This window comes from Ornithorhynchus anatinus, chromosome 20 (genome assembly GCF_004115215.2).
Source record: "Ornithorhynchus anatinus isolate Pmale09 chromosome 20, mOrnAna1.pri.v4, whole genome shotgun sequence".
Lineage (NCBI taxonomy): Eukaryota > Metazoa > Chordata > Mammalia > Monotremata > Ornithorhynchidae > Ornithorhynchus > Ornithorhynchus anatinus.
Window position 1 is genome coordinate 17,356,339 of NC_041747.1, and position 12,314 is coordinate 17,368,652.

At 42.5% G+C, this 12,314-nt stretch overlaps 1 protein-coding gene across 1 annotated transcript in view; it reads left to right on the plus strand.

Annotated features, from left to right (window-relative positions):
- Positions 1 to 12,314, plus strand: part of NPAS2 (neuronal PAS domain protein 2) — a 105,641-nt gene that overhangs the window by 25,133 nt on the left and 68,194 nt on the right. Inside the window, exons 3-4 of the mRNA XM_029047798.2 lie at positions 4,408 to 4,499; positions 8,130 to 8,219. Of these exons, the coding sequence (XP_028903631.1) occupies positions 4,408 to 4,499; positions 8,130 to 8,219 (182 nt within the window). The remainder of the gene's footprint in view (positions 1 to 4,407; positions 4,500 to 8,129; positions 8,220 to 12,314) is intronic.

Consider the following 12,314-nt stretch of genomic DNA (forward strand, 5'->3'; position numbering starts at 1 on the left):
TGGGCCATCTTAGAAGCAAAAACTGTCTATCTACCATGCCCCAGGACCTGCTCTCTTGTGACTGAATTTAAGAGAGCAATCATATTTTGCATATGGAAGCCTGGGGCAGGTTCCCAAATGATATCCATGTTTGTCCCCATGGAGATGGGAGGGGGAAATCCTAGAGGTTTCTCTCCTGGTGTCCTGCCTGGGGAATAAGAGGAAATGAGTAGAATTGGAGAAAGAGAGATTATAACCACTGCAGCCAGCCATTTAGGGAAGAGAATTGAAGAGTCCCACCTCCTAAAACAGACTTTGGTCACTTCCCAGCTCTGCTTCCTTTCTCACCACTTTCATTTGACCCTGAATATCCTGACATGAAAAATAAAGAAAAGGGAACATTTCCAGGCTTTTCCAAAAGCAGCATTAGTAGGCCTGGCTTTGTGCGTGTGTGTGTGTGTGTGTGTGTGTGTGTGTGTAGGCCTGTCAGACTTCTCTCTCTGGAGGTGATCCTAATTTGGAGATAGCAAATCCCTTGGACTACTGGTCCTATTACTGATACATGTAATTCCTACTATTAGGCCTCCCCAAGGAAAGTTCACCCAGGACAACTGTGCAGAACCTTGTCCTGCTCATCCTCAGAAGCAGCGTGGCTCAGTGGAAAGAGCACGGGCTTTGGAGTCAGAGGTCATGGGTTCGATTCCCAGCTCTGCCACTTGTCAGCTGTGTAACTGTGGGCAAGTCACTTAACTTCTCTGTGCCTCAGTTACCTCATCTGTAAAAATGGGGATTAAGACTGTGAGCCCCACATGGGACAACCTGATTCCCCTGTGTCTACCCCAGCGCTTAGAACAGTGCTCTACACATAGTAAGCACTTAACAAATACCAACATTATTATTAAAAATCATAAAGAATCGGAGAAAGACCATAGATTCTGCCCTGTTGGCCATTGAACACAGGACCAAGCTTAGAGTTGAGAGTTATTTTGCAAAGTTGCGCTTCACCCTTCGTCCCACTTCTCCAACTTCTCTGCCATCAGCCACCCCATCCTAGCACATTCCCGCCCACTTTCAGATTTTTTTTAGAATTAAAGCAAATTTGGGAATGATGAAAGTAGCAAGAATGGAAAGCAGAATCCCCTCCTCCTACCCCCTGGCTTTGATCTTTAATGAAGTCACAAGTCAGAATTATTGAGGAAGTAATTATAGTTATCAGATGTTACACTGATGCTTCTCACTAAAATTTGTCAAAGATGAGATGATTTCATAGAATAGGGCATGATTGGGACAACTAAAAGTTTCATTATCCTTCTTATTCTTTTGCAGGTTTTTTGAGTACTGTAAGTACCTCGATCAAAGCTATCCTAGGGAGAGGAAAGAGAACTAACATGGGTTGAATTAAAGTGCCAGCCAGGAAAAGCCAAAGGTGACTGGAAAAACAAACAGCCAAGCTGAACCCAAGAACCTGCATTGTTTCATCTAAACAGCCACACTTGCCCAGGAATGAGGAACCTGGAAAAGAAGACATTACAGTTAAACAATTAATTGTGTATGTGGGCAGACGATCCCAGTTAGATGGATATCCCTGAAGAGCAGGGCCCTGCTCCCACAATCTACTGGGCCTCTATTGGTTTTGTCATCCTGTTCTGTGAGGTGATCCACAAGACAGTCAATGGGAAATTCTTTTGAAGAGTAAATTGCTCTTCTCCTAAGCAGCACCCCGAATCTCAGGAATATCCCTGGAAAACCCAGATTTGAAAGCTCAATCATTCAATCAATGGTAGTTGTTGAGCACCTACTATGTGCAGAGCACTGTTCTAAGCTCTAGGGAGAGTGCAACAGAGTTGGTAGACACGTTCCCTGTCCACAAGGAACTTAGAGTCAAGAGAATGCTTTCTTTCAGGTAGATAGCCCTTGTTTGTGATCCCCTTCTCTTGCTGCTAGGCAACCCTGTTCCTCAGTTTCCACAGTCACTTCTCATCCCTTGGGACCATTTGTCAGTGCAGCCCCAGACCGTCATGCTTGGGGCTCATTCAGAACAAAGGTAGGGATTTGAGATCTTCACAGGGCAGTATCAAGCCAAATAGAGTGGGGCTTGAGGATTGGGCCTCCTTTATTGAAATGATTTAGGAAAAAGCAGGGTCTGCAGATAATTGCATCAGGGCAAGCCTAGCCTCAGAAATAATGGAATTTAGCATTTCTCTTTCTTCCCCTCTTTGGCCAGGACCACATGACATTTTAACAATTATGACTATGGTCAAGCATTCACTATGTGCCACTCACTATATTAAGCTCTAGGCTAGATAGAAGATAAATTAGGTTGGACACCGTCCCTATCTCAGCTGAAGTAGAAGGGAGAAGAGGTATTGAATCCATATTTACAGATGAGGAAACTGAGGCACAGAAAACAAGTGAATTGACCAAGGTCACAGAGCACGGAGGCCTCAGAACGAGCATTAGAACACAGGCCATCTGACTTCCAGGCTTGGGCTCTTTCCATCGAGCCATGTTGCTTCGTGGGCTATTTGACTGGTGATTTCTATAAAAGTGGAGGGCCTCGGGGCCACAGGAGTAAAAACCATGATGGTTCGTAATCTGGAGCAGAAAAGCTATCGCTTCATCCCCATGGAGTTGGGTGACTCTTGTGTTTGTGTGTGTGTGTTTTCCCCTCGCTCCCACACATTCTCCTGTAGGCTCAGTCTAGAGTGCTGCCTCCTAGGCAGGCAGTAAGAAGGAGGATTTATGTCTTACCAGGGTCTACACTGTCAGTCATTAGTATATACTAAATGTTTACTATGTGTGGAGTATTGTATTTAGTGGGAAAGTATCAATCAACCAATGATATTTATTGAGCACTTGCTGTGCAGAGCACTGTACTAAGTGCTTGGGAGAGTACAGTACAGTAGTGTTGGTAGAAATTATCCCTGCCCACAAGGAGCTTACAGTCTACAGTGAAGAGGGGGAGGCAGATTTAAAATAAATTACAGATAGGGGAAATAATAGACTATAAGGATATGTACCGAGTTTTTAAGGGTTATCCAAGAAAGTGCATAGGTGATGAAGAGGGGAAGGCCAGGAGAGAAAATGAGAGCTCAATAAAGGATGGCCTCTTGGATGATGTGATTTTTAGGAAGGTTTTGAATCAATCAGTGGTATTTATTGAGTGCTTACTGTGCAGAACACTGTAGAACGCAGTTAGGAAGGTACACTCCAATTGAGTTGATAGATGCAATCCCTGTTCACAAGGAACTTACAGTCTAGTGGTGGGAAGAGTGATGGACTGACAGTTATGAAGGGGGAGGGAGTTCCAAGCCAAAGGGAAGACATGGGCAAGGGATTGGAAGCAAGAGGGATGAGATCAAGGTTCAGAGAGTAGGTTGGCATTAGAAGAGCGAGGTTTGCAGATTGGGTTGAAGTAGGAGATCTGTGAGCATGACCTTATGAATAGCGCATGAGCCTGGGAGTTAGAAGGATCTGGGTTCTAATCGCCGGCTTTGCACTTGTCTGCTGTGTGACCTTAAGTAAGTCACTTAACTTCTCTGTGTTTCATTTCCTCATCTGTAAAATGGGGATTAAAACTCTGAGCCCCATGTGGGACATGGACTGTGTCCAACCTGATTAGCTTGTATCTACTCCAGCACTTAGAGCAGTGCCTGATACATAGTAAGTGCTGAACAAAGTCCATTGGAAAAAAAGAGCTGATTGAGTGCTTATTATACACATCTTTGATGTGGAGATGGATAGGCAACCATTGGAAGTTTTTGAACAGTGGGAAGATATAAACTGAAAATTTTTTTTATAAAAATGCTCTTGGCAACATAGTGAAATATGGACTGAAGTGGGTAGAGACGAGAGGCGATAGATCAGCAAGGAAGCTGGTGCAGTAGTCAAGTTGGGATGTAATAAATTCTTGGATCACCATGCTAGCAGGTTGGTTGGAGAGGAAAGGTTGGATTCTAGAGATGCTAGAGTTATATAATCGTCTCCTAAGTGCTTAGTACAGTGGTCTGAACACAGTGATAATAATAATAATAATAATAATTGTGGTATTTGTTAAGTGTTTACTATATACCAGGTACTGTACTAAGCGCTGGGGTAGATACAAGCAAATGAGGTTGGACACAGTTCCTGTCACACATGGGGCTCACAGACTTGATCCGTATTTTACAGATGAGGTAACCGAGGTGCAGGCATGTTAAATGACTTGCCCAAGGTCATTTCGAGGACAAATAGTGGGACTGGGATTAGAACCCAGGTCCTTCTGACTCCCAGTTACCTGGGAAGATTTACTAGTTACCTGAAAGGCTCTGAACTTGGGTAAAAGAATTCAATAATAAAAGATTATGTGGGAGAGAATTGTGCTTTGCTTGTTAAATCCCACTTTCCTGCATTTTTAAAGACAGTAACAACATATTTGTATTTGTTTAGAAGTTTCAGCGCAAACGGAAATCTGTGACATCCACCAAGACTGGAAGCCCTCATTTCTCAGTAATGAAGAATTCACCCAGCTGATGTTGGAGGTGAAAATTTCTTTTAAAACGACCTGACACATTGAAGTAAAATATGATTAACTGATTGGGATATGACCCTCTGGTCCAAACAAATGCTGCCCGTAGTCCTGAAAACATCCCAGTGTCTATTGACTTGCTGAGTATTGTGATAGGGCTATAATATTTGAAAGGCAGTTAAGCAAAGCCACAAACTACGGGATTTCATTCATTCACTCAATCGTGTTTATTAAGTGCTTACTGTGTGCAGAGCACTGTACTAAGCGCTTGGAAAGTACATTATAGCAATAAAGAGAGACAACCCCTGCCCCACAATGGGCTTAAATTCTAGCCCGTTAGCCCTCTAGTCTTACAAGTCTAAGCGTTGTTCTTCCCCTGCCATAAACCATAAACTCTGAGAGCGCTGAGAATGAAAATTGAATCTCATCCCTAGCATTAGAAAGGTTGACAGTGTCCAATATGGGGAAAAACTAATATTGAGAAGAACTACATCACTGGCTCCTCCCTCAGAATCGCCTCTTCCATTTGAAGGTGACGATCTGTTGTTGTTCTTTTAAAATTGAGTTAAAAGAAAAAAAAATTCAAGGTCTGATATTTGAAAGGAGTCTGATGACCTGAAAATACTTCATAATTTTATATGGAAAATGATTTTCCTATATACAGTCCAAAACTGATCATTCATAATTATTAAAATGGGTGAATGAGATAATTATGTAAACTTAGTTGCCCTTCATATTTAAAGAAAACAGCAGTGACAGTGAAATTCAGCCACAAGTGTGTATGAGGGGTTGGGAAGACTTCATACATGAAATGCAGCTTGTGACTATGATGCATTAATATATGCAGAAATATAGTACATTAAATATGTTAATCTGTAAGTTGTAATTTTTACATACAGGCACCTAAATATGCAACCACATGAGTTGAGCTGCAAGCTATAGATTTCAGCCTATGAAGAATAGTTGAACCTAGTGAACATGAATTCATTTTCCAGTAAATTTCAGCATACCAGAAACAATACTCGTGAGGTTTCTGAGTATTCTGAGTTCAGTTCTCTTTTTTCTTAGCCTTTGGGGTAAGATTTCATAAACTGGAAGAATTTGAGGGAGAAAGTCAGAGATGGACTTTTTCCTAGCTTTTTCAGCAAAACATTATCTTAACTTTAGCCCATGAATGCTTCTGTTGTCACCATTTTCAAAGTGCTCATGAAAGTCTTCTTTACAAAACATAGGAGGACACAATCATTCTGCAATTATGTTTTATAAAATTACTTAGAAATTATGCTGGTGGGACTTTTAAAACCAGAGCAAGCCCTCTTAGGGAAACGTCGGTGGTGTAGGTTTGATAGAACATGCTAACAAAGTGATGAAACATTATTTCCCATCTCATAGCCCTGCTAACTCCCACATGTTCTGATACCGAAGAATTCAGGAAGGACTTAGGTTTTCCATCTGATCTGGACAGGTAGTATATTTTTCTTCTGCATGCCCCAGCCCTGAGGTTTTGACCTGCTCAGCATCCCCACTGGCATCAGTGGTAGAGCACTCACATGAAAGAAGGAAAAAAGGGAAGTTTCACCTTGCTATTTAGGTACACTTCTGTTGAATGAACAGCCCCGAACTTGAAAGAATGCACTTCTCTTTTAAGATATGCCCCACATTTCTTGAGCCATTCATGCCAACATCACATATTCATGCAGGTGAAAATGGAAAGAGAAGCCAGAAGCGAAGCCTGCGTTCATTTTCCTGGCTTCTCTGGGGAACATATTTCTTGCCAGTTGCCCATTTTGGGAAGGATGTTGATTTTCTAAGATGCCTAAGGGATTGTTGAACAAATTATTGCCATGGTGACAGTGTTCCCAAAGATCCATTAAGGGGTTAATGTCCCTCCTTCTGGGCCTCCTGGCTCTAGAGAGGATAGGAAAAGAACAACGGAATAATCTTTATCAGAGGGGTTCAACAACTGCATTTCCATTTTTTTCCCAAGGTTTAGATATACAGGCCCAAAATGTGGGGCAGATAATATTTCACAGAATTTTCAGCAGCGAAATTGGCAGGGTGGCTCTGAAGGTAAGTCCAGACAGAAGACTATTGGTCGCCTCATTGGTTTAACCATTTTCTGGTGAGAAAGTTCTATTTATTTGTGTTTTTAATCAACCTCTCTATTATACTAATAAATCAGGCATGGTCCTGTTCATCCCGAAAGGCCCCAGAATTCTGACAACAATTCCTGGGGGAAGCAGGAGGTGTAGTGGATAGAGTACTGTCCTGGGAATCAAAAGGTCATGGGTTCTAATCCCAGCTCTGCCATCTGTCTGCTGTATGGCCTTGGGCAAGTCACTTCACTTCTCTGTGCCTCAGTAACCTCATCTCTAAAATGGGGATTAAGAGTGTGAGCCCCATGTAGGGCAGGGATTGTGCCCAACCCAGTTCCTTGTATCCACCTTGCCTAGGTGCTTAGTACAATGCTTGGCACATAGTAAGCACTTAGCAAATGCCACAACTTTAGAAATCAGCTTGGTTAGGTCATGCCAAACTGTTGTGGACAGGAGGGACTTAGGTTTTCCATCTGATCTGGACAGGTAGTATATGCAGCTGCCCACAAAGGAAAAAAAAATGAGCTAAATGTAAATGATTTCTGCTTTAAGGAAAAATACTAATCGCCTATAAGACAACACTGTATGTACAATTCAGGTATTTTGAAGTGTTTATATGGACAGTTGGATACAACCACTTCCAGTACTAAATACAAGTAGAAAGCTGGGCCATATGTGGTATGTCATTGAAAAAGTCAATTTTCCAGGTCTTTTTTTTTATGGTATTTGTTAAGTGCCATATCAAGTGCTGGGGTAGATAACAAGATAATCAGGTTGGGCCCAGTCCATGTCCCACATGGGGCTCACAGTCTTAATCCCCATTGTACAGATGAGGTAACCCAAGCTCAGAGAAGGTAACACAACAGACAAGTGGCAGAGCTGGGATCAGAACCCAGGTCCATCTGACTCCCAGACCTGTGCTCTATCTACTAGGCTATGCTGCTTCAGATCTGCAGTAGGGTCTCGCATTTGACCTCAATGTCACAATTTCCCGGCAGCTTCTCTATGTCTGTGTCTTGAATGGGCAGCTAACTTTTAGTGAATCTAGACCCTAATTTCATGCTATGGCTCGATTTTGCTTCAGAGGGCATTTACTCTGTCAACTATTATTACAGAATTCAGATGTGACTAGGGAAAGCAATAGAAAAATTCTTTTTTAAAATCCATTCCAGTTCTGAATCAGCCCAATAGTGTGATCTTTACAATAAATCCCCTTAACTAAATCTGGATGGGATTGATTTTATCATTTTAATTTGCATTTTAGTACCTGATATGTTGATCTCCTGGAACAGTTGTGTACAGAAATAAAAATTTGGTGTTAATAATTCTAAAAATTCTATCAATAATTTCATTTTATAGACTTTTTTAACACAGTATGTGGAACTCACTATTAAGGCTGATTACTTTGACTATTCCTTTCCTTAGGTTAACAAGAATTCTCCCTAAAAATATTACCCTGAGCCAAGTAAGGTAAATGCTATGTGAAAAATGGGATCTTTTGATTAGAACCTCCGTAAATGAGCTTTCAATTCTTCCATTTTCTTCAGGCATTAGATGGCTTCATCCTTGCAGTGACCACAGATGGAAGCATCATTTATGTCTCTGACAGTATTACACCTCTCCTTGGTCATTTACCGGTAAGTTATTTTTCTGAGGTCCTTTATCTGTTCCAGTGAGGTACATTTCCTTAAATGCAAGTTGTCCCCAGGCAACCTTAACTGAGGCATTTATAACTAGACTGAACAGATGACAGACAAAAAGCCCTGAACTGGCCCCACAATCGATCAGTGGTATTTACTGAACACTTTAGTGTTTAGAGCACTGTATTAAGTCCTAGGAAGAGTAGAACAGGGCTGGTAGACATGATTCCTGTCCTCAAGGACAGTCTAGTTGGGAAGAAAGACATTGAAATAAACTTCAAATAGGGCAAGTGGTAATCAATCAATAGATCAATCAATTTTATTTATTAAGCACTTGTACTAAGTACCTAGGAGAGTACAGTATAACAATATAACACATTCCCTGCTCACAATGAGCCTGTAGTCTAGAAGGGAAGACAGACATTAAGATATAAATAAATTACAAATATTCTTTGTCATATTTTTTGAGCACTTACTTTGTGCAAAGCACTACTGTGCTACCGTACTAAATGTTTGGGAGAGGACAATACAACAACAAACACACACTTTCCCTGCCCACATGAACTCACAGTCTGGAAGGGGAGACAAACATTAAAATACATAAATAAATAAATTACAGAGCTGCATCTGTGCTGTGTAGGCTGGGAGGGAGGATGAATGAAGGGAGCAAGTCAGGGCGACGCAGAAGGGAGTGGGAGAAGAGGAGAGGAGGGCTTAGTCAGGGAAGGTCTCTTGGAGGAGGTGGGCCTTAAATAAGGCTTTGATGTGGGGGAAGCAATTATCTGTCTGATATGAGGAGGGAGGGTGTTCCAGGCCAGGGGCAGGTTGTGGGTGAGAGGTTGTCAGGGAGATGGATGAGAATGAGGTACAGTGAGAAGGTTAGTGTTCGAGGAACAAAGTGGGCAGGCTGGGTTGTAGTAGGAGAGTAGTGAGGTGAGGTGGGAGAGAGTGAGGTGATTGAGTGCTTTAAACCCAATGGTGAAGAGTTTTTGTTTGATGTGGAAGTGAATGGGCAACCCCTGGAGTTTCTTGAGGAGTGGGGAAACATGTTCTGAATGTTTTTGAAGGAAAATGATCTGGACAGCAGAGTGGAGTATATATTGGAACGGGGAGAGAGAAGGTAGGGAGGTCAGCAAGGAAGCTGATACAGTAATCAAAGTGAGATAGGGTAAGTGCTTGTATTAATGTGTATTAATATGTACAGATGAGATGTACATAAGTGATGTGAGCCTGGTTGTGGGGCAAGGGGGACGAATAAGGGGAGCAAATCAAGGTGATACAGAAGGGAGTGCGAGAAAAGGAAATGAGAGCTTAGTCAGGGTTGGTCTCTTGGAGGAGATACGTCTTCAGTTAGGCTTTGAAGGTAGTGAGAGTAATTGTCTGTGGGATATGAAAAAGGGGGCATTCCAGGCCAGAGGGAGGATATAAGCGAGATGTCGGCAGTAAGATAGATGAAACTAAGGTACTGTGAGTAGGTTGGCATGAGAGGAGTGAAGTGTGCGGGCTGAGTTGTAGTAGGAGGGTAGTGAGATGAGGTAGGGGGGAGCAAGGTGATTGAAAGCTTTAAAGCTTATGGCAAGGAGTTTCCGTTTGTTGCAGAGGTGGATGGGCAGCTCCTAGAGGTTCTTGGGTGAGGAAATATGTACTGAGCAGTTTTGTAAAAAATAAAACTGATCTTGGCAACAGAATGAAGTATGGACTGGAGTGGGGAGAGACAGAAGACTGGAGGGTCAGCAAGGAGGCTGATACAGTAATTAAGGTAGACTAGGATAAAAGCTTGGATTAACTAGTTAGCAGTATGGAGGGACAGGAAAGGGTGGATTTTAACGTTGCTGTGAAGGTAGAACCAATATGATTTGGTGACAAATTGAATATGTATTTTGAATGAGAGAAAACACCAAGATTGAGAGACAGGGAGGATGGTGGTGCTCTCTCCAGTGATGGGAAAGTCATAGGGAGGACAGGATTTGGGTGGGAAGGTAAGAAATTCTGTTTTGGACATGGTAGGTTTGAGGTGTCATCAGGACACTCAAGTAGAGATGTCCTGAAGGCAGGAGGAAATGTGAGACTGCAGAGAAAGAGAGCAATCAGGCCTGGAGAAGTAGATTTGGGAATCATTAGCATAAAATTGGTAGTTGAAGCTGTGGGAGTGAATGAGACCCCAGGTCCTCTGACTCCCAGGCCTGTGGCCTTTCCACTAGGCCACTCTTGTTTCTTCACTGACCACGTTCAACTATGCCTCTGATGTTGTTCTTTGGGTTCTTTATGGTATTTGTTAAGCACTTACTATGTGCCAAGCACTGTTCTAAGTGCTGGAGTAGATACAAGGTAATCGGGTTGGATACAGTCCCTGTCCCACATGAGGTTCACACTCTTAATCCCCATTTTACAGATGAGGTAATTGAGGCACAGAGAATAATAATAATGGTGATGATGATATTTGTTAAGTGCTTACTATGTGCCAAGCACTGTTCTAAGCACAGGGGTAGACACAAGGTAATTAGGTTGCCCCAGGTGGGGCTCACATTCTTAATTCCCATTTTACAGATGAGGTAACTGAGGCAGAGAGAATAATAATAATAATAATGTTGGTATTTGTTAAGCGCTTACTATGTGCAGAGTACTGTTCTAAGCGCTGGGGTAGATACAAGGTAATCAGATTGTCCCACATGAGGCTCACAGTTAATCCCCATTTTACAGATGAGGTAATTGAGGCACAGAGAAGTGAAGTGACTTGCCCAAGGTCACACAGCAGACAAGTGACAGAGCTGGGATTAGAACCTATGACCTCTGACTCCCAAGTCCATGCTCTTGCCACTAGGCCATGCTGTAACCAAGGTAGAGAGAAATTTAGTGACTTGATTATTTGGTTACTGTATCAGCTTTCTGTCTTTCCCCTCTGCAATCCATAAGTCACACTGCTGCCCAGATCATTTTTCCTCAAAAATATTCAGGCCATGTTTCCCCACTCCTTAAGAACCTCTGGTGGTTGCCCATCCACCTCAGCATCAAACGGAAACTCCTCCCCATTGGCTTTAAAGCACTCAATTACCTTGCCCCCTCCTACCTCACCTCACTACTCATCTACAACAACCCATCCCATATAACTTGGCTCCTCTAATGCTAACCTTCTCAGTGAACCTCGATCTCACCTATCTCGCCACCGACCTCTCGCCCATGTCCTGCCTCTGGCCTGGAGTGTCCTCCTTTCTCATATCTACCAGACAATTACTCTTCCCCATTTCAAAGTCATATTGAAGGCACATCTCCTCCAAGAAACCTCCCTGACAAACTAAGCCCCTTGTTTTTCTTTTTCCACTCCCTTCTGTGTCTCATTGACTTGCTCCTTTTATTCAGTTTCCCCTGCCTAGCCCCACAGCACTTATGTGTTTATCTGTAATTTATTTATTTGTATTAATGTCTTTCTTCTCCTCTAAACTGTAAGCTTGTTGTGGACAGGGTATGTATCTGTTTATTTTTAGATTGTACTCTCCCAAGCTCTGCACACAGTAAACACCCAGTAAATACTGACTGACATGCCCATGGTCACACAATAGAGAAGTGACAGAGATGGGTTTAGAACTCAGATCCTTCTGACTTCCTGGTCCAGGCCGTATCCCCTGGGCCATGTTGCTTAGCGTTAGTTGGCTGTAAAGTTTGCTAGATCTAGGCCTGGTTTTACAGAAGCAGCATGGCTCAGTGGAAAGAGCATGGGCTTACGAGTCAGGGCTCAGGGCTTTGGGCAAGTCACTTAACTTCTCAGTGCCTCAGTTACCTCATCTGTAAAATGGAGATTATGACTGTGAGCCCCACGTGGGATGACTTGATTACCCTGTATCTACCCCAGTGCTAAGAACAGTGCTAGGCACATAGTAAGCACTTAGCAAATACCAACATTATTATTATAATTATTATCCTTAGTCATAATTAGAATAGTGGTTAATCCATAGTGCTTCACTGTGGTTCACAATCAACTGCATCATCATCATCATCATCATCAATAGTATTTACTGAGTGCTTACTGTGTGCAAAGCTCTGTATTAAGTGCTTGGGGGAGTACTATGCCAGTGAGTTGGCAGACATGTTTCTGCA